The 27,192-nt window shown below is 53.5% G+C and overlaps 1 protein-coding gene across 1 annotated transcript in view; it reads right to left on the bottom strand.

Moving 5' to 3' along the window:
- The window catches only part of AMPD3 (adenosine monophosphate deaminase 3), a 30,287-nt gene continuing 3,095 nt past the window's right edge, over positions 1-27,192 (bottom strand). Inside the window, exons 2-14 of the mRNA XM_065881400.1 lie at positions 24,108-24,312; positions 20,735-20,897; positions 18,061-18,280; positions 16,062-16,191; positions 11,748-11,942; positions 9,795-9,926; positions 9,095-9,258; positions 8,246-8,372; positions 5,407-5,570; positions 4,262-4,382; positions 2,949-3,122; positions 1,243-1,353; positions 1-177 (exon numbers count right to left, since the gene is read on the bottom strand). Of these exons, the coding sequence (XP_065737472.1) occupies positions 1-177; positions 1,243-1,353; positions 2,949-3,122; positions 4,262-4,382; positions 5,407-5,570; positions 8,246-8,372; positions 9,095-9,258; positions 9,795-9,926; positions 11,748-11,942; positions 16,062-16,191; positions 18,061-18,280; positions 20,735-20,897; positions 24,108-24,312 (2,083 nt within the window). The remainder of the gene's footprint in view (positions 178-1,242; positions 1,354-2,948; positions 3,123-4,261; positions 4,383-5,406; positions 5,571-8,245; positions 8,373-9,094; positions 9,259-9,794; positions 9,927-11,747; positions 11,943-16,061; positions 16,192-18,060; positions 18,281-20,734; positions 20,898-24,107; positions 24,313-27,192) is intronic.

The following is a 27,192-nucleotide window of genomic DNA, read 5'->3' as shown; positions in this document are numbered from 1 at the left end:
CTACTTGGTCAGGGCTGTGATCTCTTCTGATTTCATGGCGTCAGACAGGAAGCTGAGCTCATTGCATAAGGTCTCATATCGGAACGCCATCCGGATCTGAGCAACATTTGTCTTTCGAATATCATTTCCTTCAGGTCCCTCTTTATAATAATTTTGTCCCAGAAATTTTTGCTTTTCCTGTGGACCAAGAGAAATACAAATGAAACAATATACCTTAGAATCACTTTCTATATCCACATGGCAGCTCTGACATTAACCACACCAAATCAGGCTAGTCCTCCAAAGCAGGTCCTCCATCAAGACATCTTTCCCCACAGAGCTCTTACAAAATTCCTCCTGGCCTCCCTTCTCCTCGAGGTTGTCACCCTGACAACCACATTCATTCCCTTCATTTCCAACTGTGCTTTCCTTGATCAGAAAGGCAAAGAACTACAAGAGCTGCTGGCAATGAAGAAGGCAAGATGAAGGCGTGAAGACTCTAGCAAGGCTCTCCCGGGAGCTGACAAGAGCACGGGTGTGTCTGGGGACAGCCAGTCCAAGGAATCATGTCCCCACAAAATGAATCTTGAGCCTTAACTCTTGTCTGCATCAGCATCCAACAAGAGCAGCAAGATTCAGCCCTCTCCCTGTACCAGTGACACCACCCAGCGGAGGTACCCAGGGACCTAAGACACCATCTGGAGCAATGGTTCTCAACCCTGGCTCCATGTCAGAATCACCTAGGGAGCTATAAAAAATTTTTTTGTAATTACTGATGTCTGGGTCCCATCCCTAGAGTTTTCTATTCAATCTAGGTACTATTCATCTATTCAAGAAGTATTGAGTGCCCACTATGTGCCAGGGTCTATTCTAGGCCCCAGGGATATAATGCTGAACTTACATTCTAGAAGGCAAGACAGAAAAACACATGACTACATATGGCAATGTCATATAGTAATAAAAGTTATGATGGAGAATGAGGGCAAGTGTGTGGCTATTATAGAATGGGTAATCAGGGAAGGCCTCTCTGAGGAGGTGACATTTGAGCAGAGGTCTGAAAACGGTGACAGAGCATCCATGAAAATTCAGGAGTCTCCACAGCGTTCTCCCCTAGAATATGAGTTTTCAGTGTGACAGAGACCCTGCTTGTTCTGTTCATCCCCAGTCCCAGGGCCAAGAAAGTGCCTGGCACACAGCAGGCATCCGACGTACACATGTGTTGAAAGGACAGGAGGGATGGGGTGGTGCCATCACACGGCATACCTGATGCGAGAGGCCGCTCTGCAGCACACTGTTCCTGGCGATCTCACACAGGTCACACGTGCTTAGCTTCCACACTTGAGCCGCAATTGCGTATTCTTCCATAAGTGCTTCCTAGATTCCCCCAAAGTAAATGTGTTAGATGGGAGACTATCCATTTCAATGCTTCACATATTTCCCATGCTAGAAACATCAGACTGACATTGCAGATTTCATTTTTCTTTAAGGACTGGCACCTGAATAATAAAACAATATCCCCCCACCTTTAAATTACAAACTCCGGAGATCTTTGTGTGAAAGTTCAGGTTGCCAAAGACAGATATATCAAAGAACACCTACAGATTTATCTGTTGACCAACACATGTTCCAAGCCCTGCGCCCATGACTGGGGATGCCAGCCCACTCTCCTGTGCCTGTCTCCCTGTCGTGCACACTTTTAGTACCCACCCTATAGTCTTGCTTTGTATTTAACACATTTTCTTAAGATCATCCAAAAGAAAAGTTAATCTGAGTAAAGAACAGAGATGGAACATTAAATAGGAATGAGAAGCAATCAAGGATCAGTAGTGAGATAGGGTTAGCCCAGAAGCATTTGGGTTTGAGCTGTGCTTATGCTTTGTCCTCTGGGATGTGAAACGTCTGACATTTATCACAAGCCCTTCCGTCACCTCTTTGCCACATCATTGCCTCTGTATTGTAGAGCAGTGGTTCTGAAAACATGGTCCCAGCATTCCTGAGGGTCCCCAAGGCCTCTGGAAGGTCCTCCCTTTTCCAACTATGCATTTTGTGAAGCAAGGTTTTCTTCATACACTTTGATAAAAGTAATTTATCACAGCAGATTGACTGAAGCAGAGATGAGAGTCCAGCTGTCCTCTATCAAACTAGACATTAAAGAGATTTTCAAAACGCCATTCTTGCCATTCTCAGTATTTTGTTATTGTAGTTTGCAGAAATATGGTTATTCTCATAAAAATTGCTAAGTTAACATTTAATGATTTATTAGTGTTACTTTACATGAGTTAATATTTTTCAATTTCACACAGTTAAGTATCACTAGATACAAGGCATGTCAACCACAGCTCTCTGAGGGCCTCAGTTCTTCATAATATAAAGGGGTCCTGAGACCAGAAGATTGGAGCTTGGAGCCTGTCCTAGAAGACCCAGGCACCTCTATTTTTACTAATCCGTGGCTGGTCTTATCAGTACCACCCAAACGTGCTCGTATACTAAGTGATGCATGGCATCGCCTTTCCCTTCCTCTTCAGTTTCCCAGAGATCCACAGTGTGCTAGTAATAATAGTGGTAACAAAAGTGGTAGCTAACATCTTTAATACATGCTGTACGCAGACACTACATGAGACACTGATTCATTATCTTAATGAATCCTTAGAATAAGGTAGAGGTGGACATAGGAACAATTTTATCCCTATTTTACACATGAAGAAGGATAAAACACAGAGAGGTCAAGTAAGTAGCTCTACCAACATCACAGGGCTAGTGAATATCAAAGACAGAAAATGAAAGGCAAAGAAAAATCCTCAAAGATTCAAGAACCCCGAGGGCTCCTGGAAGGAGCACTTCGCTCACCAGAAAGTTACCTCTTGTCTTCAGTGGGCCACCAATGCCACCCCGAAGGCAGAGCTGAGCCATGTGCTCAGGTGCCGGCAGTGGGAGGACCTACAGTCCTTATCTTCCCCTAAAGTCCTCACCTTCGTGTAGTGGAACTGCATGGGGTCATCGGTGGAGAGAGAAACATGCAGTCCCTTATGCAGGAATTCCCTCAGAGGGTTTTTGGAATATTCGAGGAACAGACTGTTGTTGCTAAGAGGAGACATAGCAATGGGGATCTGAGCAAGGTAGTAGAGATACTGCAACACCGGACTCTGCAAAAGAACCACCAAACTCAGGAAACAAGAGCCAGCGAGAGGAGGGAGGGATGGGAGAAGCATTCACCAGGGGAAACCAGGGGTCCGGGCAGTGCCTGCGGGAGCCCCCAGTCACCCCGAGCTCCACAACGCCAGGACCCCCAGGCCCACCCTCCACATTTACCTCACTACAGCATCAGGGCCCATCCCTCCCTGGGACTGCTCTCCTGCCCACCAAGTGCTCCCTCTTGGCTCCAGACTGGAGGCACAGCTCAGGGCAGGAAGGGAAGGGCACCTACAAGGCCCCGGGCTGACCCCTACCTACATCCTCAGCTGCCCTCCCCCAGGAGCTGACCCCAATAGGTCAGTCCTGGAGATGCCCACTTTTGTTGCTTTGCGCTCTGACCACAAACATTCAGGTTGAGACTGTAAACACTGCAGCTCCTCGGAGGTAGGAAGGGGCGGACCTGACTGGGCTAGAGTGGTTCTCTGATGTAGCACCCACCCCACACAGAAATGTTCTTCATAATTCGGTTCAACCTCCCCAGGACCAGGGAAGGAGAGTTTGAACAAATATCCTTCCTATGGAAGTGAGTCAAAATACGGAGAAGACAATGCATAGAGTTCACGGTAGCATGATTTACACAATCAAAAAGTTGGGTGGATTCTGTGCAACAGCTGGAGCCTGGCTGAATCAGTCACAGCCCAACCAAGTGGCAGCCATCCTTTCAGCAGCCTTTAGAATGAGCAGCGCAGAAAAACGCTTGTGATGATAAGGGGTGAAGAAGGAACCAAAAATCTGTGTTCTTTATGCTAATAAGCATATTAGAAATATGTTCTGGAAAAAGATGGGAATTGGAAATACTAAAAAGCTAATAATGCTGTTTCTATTAAAGTAATGGCAATAAGGACTTTTTTCCATTTCTCCATTTTTTTGAAAATCTAAATTGTGATGTATTTGGCTATGTTTTTTCATAATTAAATATGAAGCCAAGAGACGACAGACGGCACAGCCCAGAACAAGGCTCGGCCTTCCTGCATCAGTGGCCAGAGCCTCCCAGGGCGCAGGCAGGAGCCCAGGTGGTCCCACTCCTCCCCAGGGCAGCCCCGGGCGGGACTGTCACTGCAGGGCAGCCATCTGTCAGGGGCCCGGTTACCTTCTTGAGGAGCAGCCCGTGGGAAATGTTGTCGGCAGTCAGGAAAGCAGATACCAAGTGAGTGATGGAGCCAGACTCCCCGCAGTGAGGCCGGAACAGGAATGTGCTCAGGCCCCGTTCCCTGCAGACGTGAGGCTTGTGGTGAGAAAGAACCCCTGGTCCACCTGCCCCGGGCCCCACAGGCCTGCACTGCTAGCTCAGGGCCCACTCCAGGGGAGACAGTCCCCCATGGCAGGGTCCGCACCGCTGAGGCAGGGCACCCTGGAAACAACCTCTCCCCAGGTGCTGAGGCCCAGGCCCAGAGCTCCTCAGAACCAAGAGACCTCATCTCTAGGAAGAGAGAGCCTAGTCCTCCATCCTCTCCTCCCCTTCCCCAGGGCCTGGTAGCCCAGATTCATAGACCTTCAGAGCAGGAAAGCCCACGAGAAACTGTGGAGTCCAGCCTCCTTGTTATAAAAAGGGGGTAAACCCAGATGTCAGAAGCCACCGAGCAGGGCAACAGCAGAGCTAGAACTAGAGCCCCTACCTCGGAGAGCTCAGCCCAGGGCTCCAACCCTGGCCGTCTCCTTTCAATCATGGTCCCCCTCAAAACTTCCACACCCACAAACTAGCACTGGCTGAGGCTGAGCTCTGAGGCCCCGTGGCCCAGCAGGGGTGGGAGGACGCTAGACGTGTGGAGAGGGACTGGCTCAGCATCCTGCCTCGTGGGCCTCGCCTCCATGTGTGCGCTGTGGGGAGCCTGGGCGTGAGACCACTGGGTGGAAGCTCCATGAGCATGTGGATGCAATCTGTTTTGTTCCCTATTATGTGTCCCGTGCCCAGGACGGTGCCTTAACATGGCAGGTACTGTGATTCACTGAATGGATAGACGCACGTGTGAACACCACTGGCGTGGAGGTTAGTGAAAGTGTATCAGCAGGTCCTGTGTCTATCATATCAGGGACAGACGTGCACCCATGTAGGTGTTGGTGAGTGTGTGTATGGACGTGTGTCCAGGCATGGGGTCTGGCTGCCTTGTATGTGTGATCGTATCTGTGGCAGCAGGCACGCCTGCACGTGTGTGTAGCCCTGTGGGTACGTGCCCTGTGGGGTGAGCTCAGAAGCATCCCCTGGTTTGAGGTGTGCACAGGGGCCAGCTCACCCACCTGCGGAGGTTGTTGAGCACCATGATGTTGGCATACATGTAGTACAGGTAGTAGCTGTAGGGCGGGTTCTGCTCGCTGGTCCAGACGTCCGGGCTGGGGCTCTTGTCTGAGAACATGTGATCGCTGTGCTTGGACTCATCATCCACGCTGTCAAACCCCGTCACCTGGGCAGGAGGAGGGGTCCTGCGTCAAGCCAGGGCAGACGAGCTGCCAAAGGCCTTAGTATATGTACAGCTGAAGTGAGCCTGCTAAAGGCGTTGGAGTCCAGGCCTCTCAGGTATGAAACCTCAGCTGGGGACCCCGTGACCTGCCTGAGCCCCATTTGGCCTGCCTGAGCCCCATTCTTTCCAGGGATAGGGAGTGGGCGCAGCGCCCCAGTCTGTCCCTCCGGGGCTTCCAGAGGTAGCCGGGAAGTCAGTCTGGAGAGCGCCAAGCCCCTGTGTGGTGGCAACAGTGAAGGGAAGCTCAGGCCAGGCCAGGTGAACGGTGAGGCAGCTATACTCACCTCCCATCCTTAGGCTGTGCTAACAGCAGCGGTGACAACAGCTGTGAGGGGGAAGGGGACAGGCATTTCCCCTGCACCTACTGTATGTCAGGCCCTGCTTGAAGCACTTACCACACATCAGCTAACTTAATACTCAAGTGACCCTGTGAGGGAGGGCTTGGCTGACAGCAAAGCAGGGCCAGTTAAGGAGCTTTCCGACATGAGACGACCAGCTCTGAGCCTAAACGGGCTCAGGGTCTGCACTGTTTGGGGCTGTAGGTGGAGGATGCCCTAGGGTGGCCATGATGTCCCAGGTGTGGCCAGCTGGGATGCCTCTCAAACAGGCCAAGGTGTGCACCATCCAAGAGGGCCCCTTGGCAGGCTGAGCCATGGCTCTTGGGGTCAGAGCAGCTCAGGAGATGCCCACCCTCCCCCCACACTTACACCTCAGCTGGGGCCCACACTACACCTCCAGGGCCCCACCCGAGTCACAGGCTTCCTGTCACCTGCTCCCAGAGGTCAGGCCCTGATGGAGGATGTACCTGCAAGGACCCAGCTCTCAGCCAGCATGCAGGGCAGTTTTGCTCCTGTCCCTCAGCCACAGCTGTGCTTTGGGAAGGGGCCCCTGAAGGACCGGCTGAGTCTGCCTGTTTCGAAATGGCAGTAGGGGCCCAGAGGAGCAAGCGACCACGAGGGACTTGGCAGAATCTTCCCTGTCACAGTCATTATGTGTCAAAGGAAATGACAGGGTCCCACTGCAGCTCTCAGCACGGCCTGGACAGGTCTGGGTGCCAGGGCGGACCTCGAGTTCCGCTCTGCTCTGCGCTCACTAGCTCCACACTGCACCTGAACTCTGGGGGCCCAGCATGGGGGCAGTGTCAGCCCCTCTCCTGGGCTCTGCTAACGCAGGGCCCCAAACTGGGCCTCCCGTAGCCTCAAGCACAAAACATGTCCAAACCCCAACTCCTCCTCCCCAAGCCTGCTGTCCCCCCATAGTTGGCAGTGTCCTCTGAAAGGCACACCATCTGCTCCCCAACAAAGCCAGGTACCAGGAGGCCCCCCGTGACTCTTTCCCCTTGCTCACCTTCAGGGTGTGCCCAGGCCCCATCCATTCTCCACCCGTGCCCATGCCCGCCCAGGGGCCCTGCCCACCGTCTGTATACGTCTCACTTTCCTTAATGTGGGGATGACAACACCTGGGCCAGGGACCTGGGTACGAATTCCACTTCTGCCCCTTTTTAGCTCTGTGATCTCTCAGTTTTCACTTCCTCATGTGTAAATCGGAGCTAGTAGCTTCACAGGACGGTCGTGAGGATTAAGTGAGATAATCCACAGTGTCTAACACACAGCAGCACATAATCATGCCGCTTACTAGTAACACCTACAAGATGATGTCACGGGGGGCGACCGTGAGGCTGAAGCAAGCTCACGTCGCGGCGCGGATCACCGGAGCAGGGCGCGAGTGATCAGTGTGAGCTGCGGCTGCTGTTCAAGGCCCCCGCACGCCTCCATTGCTGGAGCAGGCCCCTGACTCTCGCCTCGCCCCCCACCTCCAGCTCCTTCTGTTCCAGGCCTTTCTTCACACAACAGCCTGCATGGTGTTTGTCTAAGACATAAATTCAGTGCCGTCCCTCAGCCCCTTCAAACTTTCCTGGCACCCCCCCAACTCCCCCAACCCCTACTACACACACACACACACACACACACACACACACACACACTCACTCAGTCACCCCTCCCTCCCCCACTCCCAGCCCTCTGGTATCTTCCCCACCTCCCTCACTGTCAGAAACCATCCCCATAAACTCTACCAGGCACTGAACTTGCTTCTCACCACCTGCAGCCAACTCTATTCTGGGCACCCAGGGGGCGGGACCAGCTCCTGCCCCCCTGATGCCCTTTCTGGTTAAGTCTCTCTTCCACCCTTCTCACCCTCTCCCACAACTAACCAGATAAATATATTTTGTGGGGCTTGTGTGCTTAACCAGACAAGGTGGGAGGACCATTGGTTTCTAAGCAAAAGCAGGAGCCTGAAATGTCTGCATTTGTAACAACCTGAGGCTACAGCTGGGACAGAGGCCAGTCCTTCCAGCCCCACCTGGTCAGGAACTAACTCCTCAGTCTTTCTGCCTCACGGCTGCCTTCCCAGCACCCCACCCATGCCCGCAGGGCTGCCCCAGAGGAGCAGGCTCATTATTCTAGAAATTCAGCTTCTTGGGCTGGCCGCCTCATGCCTGGGGCACACCAGTGACAGGATCTTAGAAGGGAAGGCTGACCCAACCCCCCACTCCCACCCCGGCATTCCTCTCGTCCCTCCCTCACTGGGCACACTGCCTGGGCGCCACCCACGCTTACATATCTGAGGAAGAGGTGAAGCTCTCGGTGATCCTGAGGATTAATGGTGGCCTCAAAAAGGGGCAGGAAGATGTTCTCCAGCATCTTCCCAAAGCTTGGCAGCAGCTTCTTTGACCTAAATATGTCACTGGGGGAAAGCGGAGACTTGCTGATCAAGGTGGACCCAACAGCCCCCTTGGCCCATCAGAGACCAGCCTCCCCAGTCCCATCCCTCAGGCAGCACAGATCCCCATTTAAACACCCAGGGTAGACTCAGAGGTAGGGCTCCAATACAGATCCTCCCCTCCTCGCCAAGTTCTGCAACACTAGGCATTGGAGGCACACTCAACACCTACCCATACCCATCAGAGAGCTTTCTCCAGCTAGAGGCCAATCTGGGAGTGGGGCGCTGGGATTCAGGCTGATCCAACTCTCTCCCCTCAGCTCAGTTCCCCTAAACCACGTGTCCCAGGCCCATCCAGGGGCCACATTGGCCAGACTGGAGAGGACAGTGGTGGTCTGAGTCATATCCAGGAAGAGGGCCAGCAGTGTAGGCCGCCCCCCGACATCAGGTCATTCAGACCCTGGGCCTCACCCAAAAGGATAGCCCATCCTCAAACCACAGTGACAAGAAGATGGGCAGTAGTTCCTACCAGGCCTCTGCACATGTATGTTCTTCAAAGAACAGAGTTGAAGTGTCACAAGGACGTCTTTGCCAACCACCCCGCCCTGTAGGAAAATCCCTGGGGCAGAGAGGCCTAGGCTGGCACTGGAACAGGCCCTGTCCCTCAGCAACACAGACTCAGCAGCTCCTGTGGGACAGGTTGGCAACCCCAGAGGACACAGGTAGACAGCAGCTGCCTCACTTACTAGATCCGGGGCACCTGGATGATCCAGCGCATGTTGGGTGAGTAGACTTTGTGCTGGATGAACCAGCGGGCCAGGTTGGACCACTCCTCAGGACTGCAGCCGTAGATGGAGAGCCGTGGCTCTGAGTACTGGTACTTGCTCTCCTCCAGCTCCTGGGCCACCTCCTGGCACCAAGAAGAGCTCAGATCAGCCCAGAGCACCCCAGCTGCTAGATCCTGCAGCTCCCTCAGCCACCTGCTCCTGGGCTCAGAAGGCCTGATCTACATCCCCTTGCTGCCACATCAGCACTAATTCCACCTTCCTAGGGGAGAAGGCCTTGGACCTGCACAGTCACACACATGACCAGGCCAGACAGCAGAAGCATCTCCAAATGGGGCTAACCTATACCCAGTGCAGGCTGCAAACACACAGAGCAGCAAGCCTGGATGCCAAGAGTTGGGCCAGTGGTGGACACCCTCCCCCTCCTCTCGCCTGCAGTCAGCACAGTCCACACACAGCACAGCCTGCACACTTGGGAGTCAGCGGCCAGGGCCACAGCACTTGACACCCAGGCACCTGCACCTCGCCTGAGCTGGATGGTGGATGGACGGGGATTCACGAAGGGGAAAGAGGACAGGAGGCCCTGCGGGGTCCCCACCCCATGAATGCAGATGCTGTCAGGAATCCGAGGAGGGCTTGGAGAGGTCCAAGACTCACCCACCTTGACCATCCGAGCAAAGTACTCTCCTCCCAGGTAGTTTTCAGTTTTCAAATACAGGTCTCGGAGCTCACTGGCCCCCACAGGGTTGTATTTGGAGTTGAACTTGTCAAAGCGGTGGAACGTCTGCCGGCCCTGGGGAGAAGGGACACCAGCCAGATCACCATGCTGTTCTGCAGCCACCACACACATGACCCCTCCAGGCCTTTACAAGGTGGCCTCTGTGAGCCACACTGAAAGATACCTTCTGTGTCAGTTCTTGCACGAAAACCTGGAAAGTCCCAGGGCCAGGATCATGCATCCTCACTCAGCCAGCACTGGGGTCCTTTTGCGAGGCCCTCTGTAAAGGAGGATCAAGGGCCTCATGCCTCCAGGAGCAGGGCTGGCTGAGTGAGCCGAAAATACTGAACCATCAGTAATAATGTGTGTCCTATTACCGTTTAGACGTCATAAGGCACTTTTCTCCACATTGCCTCATTCAGTGTCTGGTTTAAGATTTTTTTATTGTGGTGAAATGTACATAACACAAAATTTACCTTCTTAACCACTTTTAAGTATACAGTTCAGTGGTATAAAATACATTCACGTTGCCGTGCAACTATCACCACCATCCATCCCCATAACTCTTTTCATCTTGTAAAACTGAAACTCTGTACCCACTAAACAATAGCTCCCCCAGACCCTGGTAACCACCATTCTCTTTTCTGTCTCTGAGTTTGCCTATTCTAGATGCCTCATACAAGTGGATTCATACAGTATTTGTCCTTTTGTGTCTGGCTTCTTTGACTTATCATAATGTGTTCAAGCTTCATCCGTGGATGTAGCAGATATCAGTACTTTATTCCTTTTTAGGACTGAATAATATTCCAGTGTGTGTGTGCATTTTATGTATCCATTCATCTGTTGATGGACACTTGGTTTGCTTCCACTTTTTGGCCACTGTGAATAATGCTGCTATAAGCATTAATGTGCAAGTAACAGTTTTAGTCCCTGCTTTCAGTTCTTTTGGGTACATACCTAGGAGTGGAATGGCTAGAATGTATGGTAATTCTATATTTAACTTTCTGAGGAACTGCCATACTGTTTTCTATAGCAGCTGCAACATCAGGTAGTATTTTAATAACTTCGTAATGTCAATAAGGCACATGGTAGTCACCATTTTATAAGCAAGGAAATAAAAGCTTAAATGAGTTGCTTAAGGGCACACAACTCCTAAGTGGAATTAGAACAGGGACCTCTCTGACCAAGTCACACACTCTTTTCCCCTGTCCCAGGGCTGTTCCCAGCCCTGTTACTCTCTGAGGACAAACTACCTCTCACAGTCCCCATGAGACAGGCTGGGACCTGGGACTCCTTGCTGCAGTGCTACAGTACTTGCACCTGGACAAACGTCTCCTCAAGCAGCAAAATGCAAAGAAACTATATGGGACTAAAAATAACTGTGTGCATGCACAGTTGGGGCAAATTATGGACAAAAGATACAAAGAGACCAAAAAACCCAACTGCCACTTCTGAAGAGCCTGGAGCAAAAACAGGGTGTTGGAAGCAAAAGCAGGGTACTGAGCATGCCCCCTGCACTCAACACCACCAGAGGGGTGGGCAAACCACCCAAGCCACCACTCCCGCCCGACCCCGGGACACATCCCTACCCTTACCCCATATAAGGTACAAGCTCACTCCCCACTCAGGGAGGGAGCACGCAAGGGAAGCTGTTTGTTCTCGCTCCCCCCTGCTGCAGCAGGGTCCCCAATAAAGCCTTGCCTAAATTTCTTGTCTAGCCTCTAGTCAATTTCTATTGATCAGAAAGGCCAAGAACCCTGTTCCGTATCATCCACGGCTAGAAGAAAAAGAGATGCCTACATGGCCAGCCTCTCTCCAAGCCCAATCCTGGCTCCTTTCCAGGGGGCTGAGTCCCCTGCCAGGACTGCACGAGGCCCTTTGGCCGAGCTCACTCACCGCATGGACATCCAGCGAGTCCACAGTGAGGTCGTACGGGTCCATGTGCAGGCTGTCGAACACCTGCCGCAGGGTGATCTTCCGGCCCCGCTTCTCGGCAACTGTCCTGTCGGGCTCCGTCTGGTACGTATGCTTGATGAAGCGCAGCAGGTGCTTCTGGTTCATGCAGGCAGCCGCGTGGATGTGCGTGTCCACCTGCAACACAGTGGCCCCCAGCACGTGAGCTGGGCCACCTCCCCCCAGCAACAGGAGCCAGGACATCCAGGCTTCGGTGTGGAGTGCAGAGCCTCAGCACCTGCACTGACGCCAGATTCCCCGCCCCATTTCTCCGTAGACTTTGGAACTGGTCTTCCTCCGTCTAGCCTTGCTGCCCAGTCCCCCTCCTTACAGCATCAAGAGATCTTTTTTAAATGTAGGTCAGATCCAGCCACTATCCCTGTTAACAAATCATCAGTGCCCCCAAGTGTTCAAGATAAAGCCCAAGCTCCTTAGCCTGAGATTCAAGGCTTACTTCAAGCCTTAAGTCTCACCTTGCCACTGCCCTGCTCTCTGCTCCAGCCAGGACGCCCCCACTTACAGGTGCCCGAGGTGCCATGCTATTCAACACCGCGTGTCCTCAGCCTGGCATGCCTTCCCTCCTCCCCACCGATCCATCCACCAGGAAATTTCCCACGACTTCCTCCACGTGGCAGCCTGTCCTGATCCCCCAAGCACAACGGATCATTTTTTCCCTTGCCCAACCTGGGACTCTAGCACAGACACTCCCGTCACTGTTTATGTCCTCTAATCTGATCTAATAATTTTCTGTCTACTTCATCACTAGACTGGGAGCTCAGTCCTCAAGGACAGGGACCATGTCTGATGCATCTAAGCCTCCAGTGCCTACCCCAGAGCCTGGTATGATGTTGAATCAATGGATGGATGAATGGACCAATGAACAGGTGTGGGAGGTTCCAATCGTTTCGATGATATCCACAACCTCATAGAAACCTGAGGACCCACCTAATGCCCCACAAAATCCCACACTTGCCATTGACCTCTCTGGAACCCTCAGAGCATTCCTCTCAGCCACTAGCCCTAAAGAAACGGAGCCCTGGCTAAGCTGAGGGATGGCCTGAAGTCACAGTGAACATCCTGACCCCCTTCCATGAGCCCAAGGGGCCTGAGGGAGGTACCCCCAGGAGGGTGGCAGCAGCCTCACTGACCAGGGTGCTGCCAGCTGCCAGCCCACACTCTGCAGTCCCTGCTGCAGCTGACTGGGCGCTCTGCCAGGGCTGGGGTGAGGAGGCGGCTGACCTCAGGCCAAAGAATGCTGTTCACAGCTGGCCAGGCATCTCCAAGTCATGCCAAACCAGACATCCGATCCATTGAACCTCTGTGAGCTTTTTAAATCAGCCAGCCCATATCACTGACCAACATCACTCACTCGTCAGAGCCCTTCCTGCCCTTAATCCTGCCACTCCTACCAGAAAGACAGACCACTAGGCATCAGAGAAAGGAAGCACCAAAAGTTAAAACGTCATCCAAAGCGCAGTACACAGGCTCAGACACAACACGGATGGGCTGGGCTCATGTGGGACACACAAGCGGAGGTCAGCTGGAGTAATCTCATCTGGACACAGCTGGGCTCAACTACCTCAGCATGACTTAGCACATTCTGGGCTTTCTTGCTGTCCTCTAGCATAGCAATGACACACTGCAGGGGGTGCAGCCTGTCCTCATCCCCGGGAGTCACTAGATGAGGGAGGAAAACAACTGGATAATCCGGGAAGCATCTGATCCAAACTTCAAAATTACCAAGGTGATTATTTTAGGAACAAGTAAAAGAGCCTGTCTTTGGAGGTCAGCATTTTCAACTCACCAGAAGACCCAAGAGCATTCCTTGCTTTCATCTAAGACCTGGGTCTAAACAAACAGTAGAGTTTCTAAACAGGGCTGGCCAATACCCGGCCCCTAAGCCAACACTGACTATTTCCACCCCTGTGGCAAACATCGGTAATCAATTACAGCACTCTTCACTAAGCTTCGGGAGTAGCCTCAGGTAGCCGCTCCCAGGTGGTCAAGTTTGGCACAGAAGACGAAACCTATCTGCTATCCCTGATATGACATTTAAACCGAAGTGGGTAAGGCCTAATCTTACCCAACTCCCAAGTAGCGAACACACTCAGCTCTGAGCAGAAAACAGTCATCTCAGTTACACAGTCCTGCTGGTTTGGCCTCATGGTGCCATAACCCATGACCTGATGTGATGTTGCAGGTAATTTCACAAGTACCGCCCACAATGACCCACAGCCAGGCACAGCTCCTGCCTCAGAGCAGGACCCTGGCCTGCCCCCGTGACACTGACAGCCACTTGGAAGTATGGAGGCCACCTCCCAGCCCATCCTGAACTTCAGAAAGTCAGCTCTCCTCCCCTAGCACAGGCTTCCAGGGTAAGATGAAGCAGCCAGCACTCAGGAGGTAGGGAAGGGCAGGCACAGCCTGACCTGGACGTGCGTTTATGGATAGCTGTGGTGCCAGAGAACAGCCCACTGTGTCAGAGCACGGGGCTCAAGGCCACCTCTGTCCAGAGAGCACATGAACCCCCAGACTGACAGGGAACGCGAGGATGGGCTCTGGTATGTAACCACAGCCCCTTCGCCCCCTGCCCCCTAGGACTCTCGCCCTCATGGTGGCCAGAGAGCGCAAACACCCACTGGGGCCCCGCCTTAGAAGCAGACAGTGTCGGAGCCAGTGCAGTCAGGCCTAGAGTGCGCACGTGGGCAGAGGGCAGGGCTGCGCAGGGCTGGGCAAGGAGTTTTCTTGGACACCCATCTGGGCGTTGTAGGGTTCCTTCGGGCAGGGCAGAGAGGAGCTGACCTAATGACTGAGGCACCCAGCTGTCTGAGCACCTGAGGATCACAGAGAAGAAAGAGATGGTGCTTGAAGGTGAATATGCCACGGAGGTGGTGTCTAACACACATCCTTTCACCTCTGCCTGGAAATCCCCGAGACTCTTCTATGAGCCTCAGAGCCCAGGAGCAGAAGCCTAACTTGCACTCTGGAGGCTCTTGATCCCATCCAAGTGGGATGCAGCTTAGCAGAGGTGACCTCGGGGCCTTGCTGGAGAAGGCCGTCCACGTAGTACTGCTGAGTGCTCCCAGGCAGGGGGTCAGGGAGGCCTGAGCTGGGCTCCCCAGAGGAGACACAACCTCCTCTGGCCTACCCTCCCTTGTCAAAGCTGACCCCAGGGAGAGGGTGGCACTGGGACAGAGGCCCCTGTGGCCATGACAACCCTGCCCTGACTCAGTTCAGATGTGGCCACCCCTCCTCCAGGCATAGCCTTACCCCACCCTTCTCCCGGAGCTTCTGTCCCAGAGCAGCGCCACACCCCCGCCCGCCTCCCTGCTGCCTCTGACAAACCTGTGGGCCCTTGCGTGATCCAGAACCTCACCCACACCTGCAGGCTCACTCCCCACAGCCTGCCACGAGCCTCTGCCCCCACCCCTGAGCTCCAGCCACACTGCACCCCTTGCAGCTGTGCCAGCACCCTCACGCTCCCTCCTGTCTCAGGCCACTCTCCCCCTGCTGCTGCTTGTAGCCACAGCTCCCTCTACCTGCTGTGCCATCACTTCCACCCCCTGCCCAGCCCTCTGCCTGGCAAACTCCTACTCAAAGTCACCTCAGTCCTGGCCTCTCCCTGAAAGACACCCCGGTCACACACCTATCACACTAACAGTAACAGGCTGGGAACTGCTTGTGGACAGGAAGTGACTCTCATTAGGCATCAAAGGCCCCACGCTTGGCACTGATCTCATGCTCGCTGTATATTAATCACACGGAATAAAATGGCAAAGCGGAAGTCCGTGATCATTTAACCTGCACGTCGGCCCCGACTGCGGCCCCTGCAGGCTGCGGGCCCTGTGCTCTCCACTCTAGGGGAAGGCCAGAGAGGGGGGCACATCGGATGCTCTTCCTTAAATACACCCCATCCAGAACGAAGCAGGGCCACAAACTCCCAAGTCCAAAGAGGTCTTAATAGCTTTTCTTGATCCATGATAAATTTAATACATTCTCTACTGTAAAAGTAGGCTGGTCTCCACTCTTATAACCACTTAATAGGCCATGCCCTATTTCTCAAGGAGGAGGGCACGTTCCAACAGATACACAACATGGACAAAGGTTTCCACCATGTCATACCAAGTACCACCTGAGGCGTGGCCTGCCGCACGGAAGGCAACTGGCCAGTCTTCCCTCTGTACATAGGAAGGCTACGCAGGGGGCCAAGCCCGACGGGCTAGGGCACCGGCTCTGAACACCGGCCGGCTAACGCACCTTTCTCACGTTATAGAAGTCTCGGTGAGGGTTGCTCTTCAACTCTTTGAACTCGGCCATTTCATTTAGCATCTCGTGAAGGCTGAACTTGGATTCCAGAAAGTTCAGTCGCCGGTGACAATACGTTTTCCTGCAGATTGGGAAGGGGGAGAAACCACAGTTGAGGAGAAGGCACAGCAAGCTCTCCAGTTTGGAGACCTCCAGTGTCTGCGGGGACCGACCCCTGGGCGGAAGGTCAGGACGGAGCAGGGAGGGGTACGGAGGGGCCTGCTTTCTGCAGACCCAGCTGAAGTGTGGAACCACAGCCATGTGAGTCGATGGGGGCAGTAGAGAGCTGACTGCAACCCCACACAGGTTCCTTAACTTCTAGCCTTACGGGCTTAGGCAATTCATCCCAAGCTGCTGTCTCTCATGAACAGATATGGAGCCAGCAATGCCCAAGACTGAAACAAGGGTTAAACTGGCTTATGTGTGTGAAGGGCCCAACTCAGCTGAGTGGACACTCAAGGAAGATCTCCCTCCTTCAGCTCTTCCGTCTTTCCTTCCTCCCATCTATCCTCAGCCACCTTTTACTCCTTGAAAAGAGTTTCACCTCTGCCCAAAAGATTGATAATACAGTCAAACCCTAAGGCGTGACCTGCCCACCTTGGCTGCAGAGAACCACCCTGTGACCAAATGACATCCCCCAAACCCTGAGACCTGAAGACTTCTCAACTCTGAGGCTTCAGGATGAGGGGAGGATGTTCTGTATCATGGGCAGACTAGAAATGTAGGGGTGTTGTTACCATCTCTGCAAGGACTGATGTCCCCACCGGCTGGCAAGGCCACTGCAGGTGGGAGCACCCACTATTCTCAGCCAACTGCCAGGTGCCTGTGTCCTCAGCCACGCGGAGCCTTCAATCACAAGCCAGGCCACCCTGCTTCCCTGTGGCCCCCAAACACACACAGCTCCTTTGGCGCCCCGTCACTGGGACGTGCATGAAGAGCAGCTGCCGGCCCCGCACCAGCACCAACTGGATGAGCCCCAGAGCCAAGCACGGGAGAGTCTGGGTCGGACGGGATTCCCAAGGCCATATCACCCAGTCCCTTCCCCAGCGGGACTCGCCCTGACAGCCTCCCGGGCAGGACAGCCACTGCTCACACACGTGGGGAGCAGTCCCATCCCCAAGGCTTCCCCTCAAAGCTCCTGCTCTCCTTGGCTGAGGCAAGCTCCCGGGAACTACCCTTTCCCCTCCCAGCTCTTACATCTGCCCTCAGATCACCGAGGACCAAGACCCACTCTGTCCATCCCTTCGGGGCCCATCCTCCCACCTCAGACACGGCATCACCCCATTTCCAGCGAACCCCAAAAGGCAGGGCAAGAGATAAGTCCCTCAGCCGTGACCAGCTTCCTCCCCCTCCCCCGGACCCCAGTCCTGGCTTGGTATTCACAGCACAGCCGCTGTCAGAGGGGCTCAGGGCCCAGGCAGGCTGAGCCTCCACTGCTGATTCGCTTAAGTGCTCACCAAGAAGCGAGGGCCCAGGAAGACAGCTCCCTGCCAGGTTAGCTCGAGCCAAGCCTACAGGCAACATGGGGGTCGTGGCTAAGTTCCCAGGCTCCCTGCACTCTCCCCTCCAGAAACACAGAAAAGCCAACAGAGGAAGCAACAGTCTTCAACACTCCCCCACCTGCAGTAACGCCCTAGGCTGGTAACTCTCTGCAAGGCTGCCGTCCTGCCTGGGGGGAGGAGTGACCGCCATTTTAAGGTGCACAGGTGGCCAGCGGCAAGCAGATGCCCCACACCTGCGCGTGCAGAAGGGACAGGTAGTAGCAACTTTAAGAATATGCCAGCCTGTGAAGGAAGATTGTGGCAGAAACCCACAAAGCACTGGGGAAAGGGGAAACCACTCTCTTTCTGGGGGTGGTTTAGCTGAGGAGAAGCCCACAGCAAGAGGCCTCTCCCGGTCCCTTCCTACAGGATAGCACCCCTGCAAAGAGAGGCAGACTTGGGGGGCTTACGTGGGGCCGTGGGTGATGAGAGCCAGGATGTGGCTCATGTCCACCGTGTAGGTCTCCAGGTCCGGGTAGGGCAGGCTGTGGGGCTCCTGGCACTCCAGCATCTTTGTGTTATCGTACACGTAGAGGATGCCCCCCTGCATGCGGACCAGGAAGCCCAGGTTTCGGGGAGCATCATCCAGGCAGTAAGGGTCTTCCTGGGGCAGTGGGGGAGGGTGGAAGTCTGCAAAACAGGATTGAGTGACGGCCAAGTGCCCTTCACCTCAGGAGCTCACAGGGCTCAAAAGTCACATTCCGGGCTTCCCTGGTGGTGCAGTGGTTGAGAGTCCGCCTGCCGATGCAGGGGACACGGGTTCGTGACCCGGTCCGGGAAGATCCCACATGCTGCGGAGCAGCTGGGCCCGTGAGCCATGGCCGCTGAGCCTGCGCGTCCAGAGCCTGTGCTCCACAACGGGAGAGGCCACAACAGTGAGAGGCCCGCGTAACGCAATAAAAAAAAAAAAAAAAGTCACGTTCCCACCGAGGCCTGCCCTGGTTGTCTGATCTAAAACCTAACCACTCCCACTGCCCCCGACATCTCATATCCCCTTCCCTGCTTTATTTTGTCTCCTCAGCACTTGCCACTATGTAAAATAATTTCTCTTCTTTATCTTGGGTAGTATATGTTCATTTTGTTCACTGCTGTGAACCCATTCCCTAGAACGGGCCCTGGCACACGGCTGGCCCTTTACTGTTTTAACTGAAATGAGCTTCAGCTTCCTGGGTACTTCAAGGACACGAGGCTTATGAAAAAGGGCAGCTGTGTCTTCTCCTAATAAGAGAACAGACAGAACCTGGCACTGCCCCGGTGGGAATAACTGTTCCTGCCCTTCCACATCTTCCTGAGCCCAGGGAGGCTAAGGGGCTAGATGGAGAAGCCATCCCCTCCACAAATAAGCACAGAATAGGGAACGCGTCCCCCCCCAGAGACAGAGCTGTCTGTCCCTACAGCTGCGGGCTGTTAGCCCACAGGAGCCAGAAAATGCCTCTGTTGGCTATTTTCCAGCTACGACTTGGAGCAAACGACTTTACCTCCCGAACCTGTCTGCTCACCTGAGGATGACACCCTGCCTTAATGGGCTGTTGTGAGGGCTGCACTAGCAGGTAGAGGAAGATGCTTTCTAAACAGTAATACATCGTAGGGCATTATTCTCATTACTCTCATAGTGGGTCTTCCTGGCTCTCGATAAGCTCTGTTCTGGCCAAGGAACAGGTTATGCTGAGCAGGAGTACAACTGGGGGCTTCAGCTCTGCACATCAGCCAACTCCGCACAGGGTCCAGCTGCCTGGCTGCCACCCCAGGCAGGAGGAAACCCTGGAATCTTCATCAATGGAAGGAACGAAGGCGGAGTAGCTGCCTGGGTGACCCCCATCAGTGCTCGGAACAGACTGCCCTAGAGCAGATGTGAGGCATCACAGGGGCTGAAGCAGCACGGGGGTGGGGAACTGATGCCCCACACACACACTTCAGGCATGGCCACAGGCCAGCTCAGGAGTCCCTGATGTGTGCCAGTGCCTGTGAGACACACGCAGTCCAGAGGCCTGGGGGGACCACTGCCTCCACGTCACCACACTCACATCCGGGCCCCCGGGGACTCTGTTCTGTATAAAGTACACCTTCGACAGTCATTCCTGCCTGCGCTTGCCAACACTGGAGCAGGTGGGATCAACTTCCCTCAGACAGACAGGGAAACGGGTTTGGGAGGGCTGAGACTGACCCAGGGCCCCAGGTAGTAACAGATGCCCAAAGTCGAGGTCTCAGAGCTTCAAGGAAAGCAAGAGACAGGAGACATCTTGGCACCAACTCCCCGCCGAGGGGGCAGCCAGGGTCCTGGGTGCTGGCACAGACCACCAGGCCCTCATCCGATCCCCCACCACCAACTTTCAAGATCGAGGTTTCCTGTTGTCTTCATTCATATTAGTTAACTTACAGCCTCTACTGCTCCTGGGTCTTTCACAGGCCAAACAGACTCCACCAGAAACCATCCTGCCTTCTCTGATCCCTCCTTCCCCAAACTCCACAGCATCAACGTAACTCCTATTTACCAATCACTCCCCAGATGCCAGAACTGCACCAACCACTTCACGTGCATTCTCTCGTTTCATCCTCACAACTGGCCCAAGGGATAGATATTATTAGTATTCCCACTTTACAGACTGAGAAACTGAGGTTTGGAGAAATACCTTCCTTGCCCAAGACAGTGGTGGAGCTTACATCAGAATGCAGGTATGTTGGACTCCAGAGCCAACTTCCCTGCCCTGGGAACACACCCTCTCTACTTACCCACACGCCACCCACCTCACCACCAATTTGGCATTTACTGTCTGATTGTGTTTAAATATCCAGCATGAGGCTGCCTGTCTCCCTGGAGGACCCCCAAGATCAGGGACTGTCTTTCACCCCCTCCCCTGCCTTGTCTCTCTCAACTTGTACAGCTCAACCAAGGGCAAGGCACACAGTGCACGTGGAATCAATCCTTGGGGAAACCAGCAAAAAAAATCAATGTAGGAGAAGCCAACACCAGGGCTCTGCCCTTAAAACACCATCTGGGGGAGATACATCCAACCAGTAAAACCTCCTCACCAACCCTCGGGCCATGCCCTGCTTGAAAGCCCACCTGCAGCCACAGCGCCGTACCTGGGAGGCCCTCTTCCAGAGGTGCAGCGTCTGCCCGCCAGTGACCCAGGTACTGGGCCGTGGTGCGTGGGAAGCGGTGGTAGGCGAGCCGGGCGTACTTCTCCCGGATCACCAGGGCCTTGGCCAGGCTCTTGGCGGCCTGTTCATAGTCCTCCACGGTGATCTGCAGAAAAAGGTTCACACAGCAGGCCTGAGACCACTGACCTAGCAAGACCTGCCACAAGGTTAGCCCTTGACTCGCAGCAGGCAACTTGGGTTTGGGGAGCATTCCCACCACTGTGGGCCCAGTGGTTCCCTGTGCTTGAACGGTTTGTACAAATACCATAGTTAATGCCGGACACCCAAGTTCCTTCTGGGAGTCTGGAACTGAGGGATGTGCTCTGCAGATGTGTGGCCAGCCCCAGTGAAAACCGTGGCTGCTGAGTCTCTAATGAGCTTCCATGGTAGATGACACTTCACACATGCTGTCACAATTCAATGCTGAATGGATTAAGAGCGTTCTGGTGACTCCACTGGGTGGGGTTGCTGGGAAGCTTGCTGCTGGCCTCTTCCAGACTCTGCCTCACGTACCTCTTCCCTTTGCTGACTTTGCTCTGCAGCCTTTCCCTGTAATAAATCCTAGTCCTAAGTACAGCTCTCTGCGCCGAGTCCTAGGAGTCCTCCCGGCAAATCACTGAACCCAGCAGGGGTCTTGGGGTCCCCTAACACAGGAGGAGATTTGGGGCTGCTGGAGAGAGGCAGGTACCCCAGCCTGCACACTGCAGGCCAGCCTCAGTGCGGCTGATTAAACCACAAGCCAGCTGCTGCTGCCCCTGGCCCAAGAAGAGCACAGCCTGGACCGTATCCCTGATCAGGGTTAGCATCATTTTCAGTTGAGAAAATACATGGTTTCTTCGGAGGTAAAGACAAAAACTTCTGTGTGCTCAGTCTGCCGCTCTGCCAACCCCAGGCTTCTGATTCCTCTGGTAATCACCCCCGTTCACCCCGTCAACAAGCACTCGTGTGTTATGGGACAGACCCTTTTCGTAGATTTCATTTTGGTCCTCACTGCAACCCATTTTACAACTGGGGAAACAGAGACCCAGAGAGGATAAGTCACAGGAAGTCAAACTTCAGACCCTGATCTGAGTCCCAAAGCCCAAGTATGCTCTGCTTTCCCAGAGCTGCCTCACGCTCAGAGATAAATGAGATAAATTCCCACCTTCCAGTGGGCTCGTTAATCTTTGTCTCTTGGGAAGGACAGGTGTGGAAGAAATCTGAACGTGCTGGGGGAGACAGTCATTCATAAGAGGGGATATGAGATGCAGCAGAGCGAGGTACAAGAGGGAGCACAGAGCCGGAAGGCTGGGGCCTGGACCGTGACCCCTCTGCTTTAGTAAAAAAAAAATCATTTTTAGTTTTGAAATGTTGTAAACCTACAGACAAGCACTGAAGATAACATGACAGACGCCCATGTATCTACCTTCCAGAGCTAACAATTTTAATATTTTTTATTGTTGTTTCAGATGTCTTATATGTTTACATAAATAAATCATCTCAGATAACAGCTAAAACTCTGCCCTCCTCCACCCACTCCATCCTCAGAGGAAGGAAGTTGGTATACATCTTTCCCATGCACGTTTTTATACTTTTTTTTTTTTTTCCTTGCTTCTTGTTAAGGAAGGAGCTTCTCCTTTCCTGACTCCAGGTGTCCCCATGAGGGGGTGTTAATTCCATTTTACACTTTCTGATGGCTTAGGAGAGCAACAGGAATAGGTGAGCGGACAACACCGTAGACACAAATATGTCCCTGCCAACAATAAAGCCAAATACTCTGTCTGCAGGACTGAGGGACTCAGCAGGGCAAGGGGCTCAGGCCACAGCTGGAGGTATCAGAGACGTGCTCAGAGTCCCAGCAGACCAGCCAACCTGTAAGCACTGCAGGCCTCATGGCTGGCGGCTGACCCACTGGGGGCCAAGGCGACCTGCAAGGTCAGCCTGCCTCTCATAGACCGGTGGCTCTCTAGGGACCACTCACCAGTTCAGGGGCTCGATGCCCTAAAATGTGCCAAGCAGGAGACTGACTGAAAGGAGCTAGTTAATGCACCAGGCCAACGCCCTCCCCCACTTCAGCTGGCTGTCAACCCACCTCTAGTCTCCCCTTCCACTGTTCTGCCCACATGCCAGAGGCTGGGTGGACACCACGGACTCCTGGTCAGGATGCTGTATCTCCAGACAAGGCCTGTGTTGTTTCCAATCCAACCAAAATTCCCATGCATAGAAAGGAATTTAAATAAGGTATGGTTCATCCACACAGTGGAATACTATGCAGTTGTAAAAAAGAAACAACAAGGAAGTTCTTGATGTATTGATATGGCATTATCTCCAGGATGCACTGTTAGATGAAAAACCCAGGCTCAGTATAATGTATAGTAACTGCCATTTGTGTAAAAGTAAATAAATCAACTACATGGGCATAGTAAACTGTAGGTACACAGGCCATCTATGTGAGAACACACCAGAAACCAAAACCAAGGATTGCCTCTGAGGAGGGGAATCGGGTGGCTAGAGGACTGATATAATTTTTGTACCTTTTAAATTTTAAGCCAAATGCAAGGATTTTCTATTGCTCAAAAAATAAATTTTTTTAAGCTAGAAGAAAATGTATAGAAGAGTAATAAGTCACTTTGCTTTCTCAGATACACTATATATTCTAAAACCACTGTTAAAAAAGAAGAGAGACAGAATAACAAGGCCAACTGAGGGTAGCAGGTTGAGGGCCAGGGAGATGGAACCAAACCTGGCACTAAGTGATACTTCTCTTCAAGAAACAAGCAATAAAAATGCATCATCCAACCAGGTGAAAGGAGCACATTTTCAGTGACTGAGTTAACCGACTTGGTGCAAACCAAGCTTGTTCGCTTTCTTGTCAAGACCTGCTTGTCCTGCTTGGCTGGTCTAGCCTGTATGTAAGGACATGAGTCCAAGCACAGAGGAGGAGCTGAATCGGCAATAACTGATTTCGCACAAACCAATCAACACCAGGACTTAATCCATTCAAGATCTGGGAACACTAAAGAGCCCAAGCTGGAACCGTCCCCCACGGGCTACAGGGACAGAGAGCAGTGTTTCTGGGCCCAGAGCACATATGGAACCTACGGGCCACACGGTATACCAACCTGCAGCCCTAGGCCCTCCTCACAGGGAGAGCAGCGCCCTAGACACACACCCGCTACCTCGCCTAGAACCCTCCTTCTCTCCAGGCTCCTGTGCCTCCTGCCTGCCACCTCCAGACACCCACAGACCAGGCCAGGCTTCAGGGCTGGGCGTGACCCCACGGGACCCCAGCTTTGGCACATACAACACTCACAGAGCCCCTGCAGAGACGCCTTACCCCAGCACAGTAGTCTCCGCTGATGGTGACCCGCTGGAACTCAGGCATGGCATAGGGCGCGGGTGCGGGCTGGGGAGGGGCTCCGGGGAGCACAGGAGCTGCGGCAGACACGGCTGGGCAGGCTGTCGGGGGGCCCTTCCAATCTTGCTGCGTCGGCATTTGCAGAGACAGGGACTGGGACCGAATCATCTTAAAACTTTTCTTTCTAAAAGTCGAGGACAAGGAAAAGTGAACGAAAGCAGCGAACTGGGGCGAGTGATGAAGAGTCTCTGTTACGGACATGGCAGGAGGATTTGGCTCTGATTCATCAGCAGTGCTGGTCCTACCGTGAAGAAGTTTCTAATCGTTCATGCCGTCCTCTCACACTCGTCTCTCTGCATGCAATATCCCAGACACCCCTCCCTGCGGCCACTAAGAACTGCTGTGGCCTGCATTTGCAGGGCGCGTGGAACATGCAAGTAGGCAAATGTCTCAGGAGACAGAGGGCAGACCACCCTGCAGGGGTCTAACACCAAGGGCAGGTGAGGTGAGCACGATGTCGAATCAACCACCATGCTGTCTTCAGATAAGCCAAACTCTGAGTCCCAGCATATGAACCGTCTCAGTCACAGTGCACTTCACAAAGTTAATAATTTGGGGCACTGGAGCCAGAAGAGATTGTGACAATCAAGCAGTCCCACCTCCTGTTTTCATAAAGGAAGAGTCAGGGGACCAGAGATGGGAAATGGCTTATACGAAGTCACGGCAAGGTGCAGCTAGCCCTTAGCTTCCCACCTCCCTGGTACCGTCACCCCAGCTGCTCCTTCCTCTAGCCTGGCATGTGCCCTCCTGGCCGCTGCTGGGGCAGGCACAGATCTGTAGCTTTGTTATGGGAAAGGGACTGATCAGCATCAATTTCAGGTCTCTCTGGACCTGTCGCCTTGGCACCAAAAGACGATTTCACAAACTCTTGGGGAAGTAAGCACAGGGTTGGTTTAAAACGCCACAAGCTCATGCTTATTTGCAATGCTGATTTGTGAACCCTCACCTTCCTCATTAACTAATCAGTAATGTTTCAAATGACACCACCCCAAGTCCTAGGATCTCCAGGCAGTTAAACAGCAGGGAGGTGAGGCCATCAGCGCTCCCCTCTCCCACATCTCTCCCCAGCACTGCCACCCAGTGATGTCCAATGCCAGCAACCAGCTGACTACTTGCCCTCCTGTGTCACAGGGCCCAGCAGCCTCCTGGGTACTATCCCAGCACAACCAGGGCCTACAGCCACCAGCGAAGGACTCAGTGACAACCGTGACCCACCAGAGCCCCTAGAACCCCTCCTTTTCTCCAGGCACTGGCGACACCTACAGGGGGTGGAGAAATCAGCTGATCTCCAAACCGACCTTATGACTCCCCGGAGGCGGCTGTCTTCCTCCTGGCTCTTGGCCAGGTCTCTTCTCACAGACCCACGGCTGATTTTTCAGGAATGACCAATCTTTCCCTGCCCTGTCTATATACCCACTGCTTGCCATGGCTCTCTGGTCTTTATCTGCCCACATGTGTTATCACCTCTTTGCGGACAAGACTGTTTAGACCTGGAAAGTGGAGGCGGGCGGCCCTTTTTCAGAAGTCTGTCTTTGCCCTGACCCCAACCCTACATAACAGATGCACTGAGTTGTTCAGGAAACCCAGTCTGGACTCCAGGAACCTCCAGCCTAGGCTTTCCCCAGCCCACCATCCATCCATCACACGGAGCTGAGTCAAGCATCCAATTCCAAGGAAGATACCAACTCATGTCTGTCAATCATTCCTCAGAGGCAGACTCACCTTGAGCAATGAGGTTCCCACTTTGGCATCTTTTGGATGTTCGCACCTAGAGGAAGAGCCGTTACTTTGGGCTCCCTCTCCTGTTCTGACAAGGTCAGCCAGACCCTGGGAGACTCTGGCTTCTGTGTCACCCACACGTCTGCCAGGTCACTGTTTTTATCTCTATGCCAACTATACCCCTGCAAGCCTCAGCCAAGGCCGCCTGATGACCAGTCCTGCTAAGGAAAAGCAAGGTGACATCTAAGGTGAGAAACAGGTAAGAAAGTTTAAAAAAAAAAAACACCACAATCAGAAAGCTGCCTGAGCCAGAGCCCACCAGACTTGTGCAAGGAAAGTCCATATTCCTCTGCCCCAGGGAGGAAGCCAGAACCCATCCATTACGGCTCCAACCTTGGTCTTCAGATGAGCCCCAGACTGTCACACATGAACATGGGCTGGGAGCTCGGACTCCGCAGGGATAAGGGACGGGTTTAACAACAGATGGGCCAGGGCTTGGAATAACCAGAGCTAACCACTAAAGCTCGTCTCTAAGAAAACCGGAAAAGCTAAACGGAGCCCAAGGAGAGGGCCCACTTGCTGGCTCGCAGCTCTGTAGGTGAAACGTTGGCGCGGGCTCGGCTGGGCTCTATGTCCGGGGTATCGAAAGGCCAAACCCAGGCTGGCCACACTGGGCTCTTAGCTGGAGACCCTGGGAAAGAATCCACTTCCAAGCTCATGCAGGTGGTTGGCAGAATTCATCTCCATGTGGGCCTAGACTGAGGCCCAGGTTCCTCACTGGCTATTGGGCAGGGGTCACCCTCTGATTCTTGTATGTAGCGCCCTCCATCCTCAAAGCCCAGCACAGCGCCTGGCTGTGGCAGGAAGACTCCATATGAGCATTTAGGTTCTAGAATGTCAGGGAGCAGCCAGAGACAAAGAGGAAGCTGCAGAGAGGGTTCCTCCTCCAAACGATTCACATCTGAATATTTGCATAACGGTGCCTCTACTGAACAGCGAGGCTGAAAGATAAAACTGGGGGTGCACAGCTCCAGAGGATGCTGGGACATCTGACAGGCAGTCTAGGGACCAAGCTGTCCTCTGGCAGAAAAGAAGCCAGTGGGCAGCAGGGAGCTACGGTCCAGCTTTTCCCTCCATTTCATTCAGAAGCTGGCAATTATAGCCTGGGGAGCAGCCCCCAGTGTCATTCCAGTGTCTTCTCGTGGAAGCAAGGACCCCAGCCCTGACTGGAGGTGGGACAGCCTCGTGGTTGAAGTGTGGGGTCCTACCTTCGAAAGACGTGGAT

This window comes from Phocoena phocoena, chromosome 8 (assembly GCF_963924675.1).
Source record: "Phocoena phocoena chromosome 8, mPhoPho1.1, whole genome shotgun sequence".
NCBI lineage: Eukaryota > Metazoa > Chordata > Mammalia > Artiodactyla > Phocoenidae > Phocoena > Phocoena phocoena.
The sequence above is the reverse complement of the archived record's forward strand: the minus strand, read 5'-3'. Positions and strand labels throughout refer to the sequence as shown.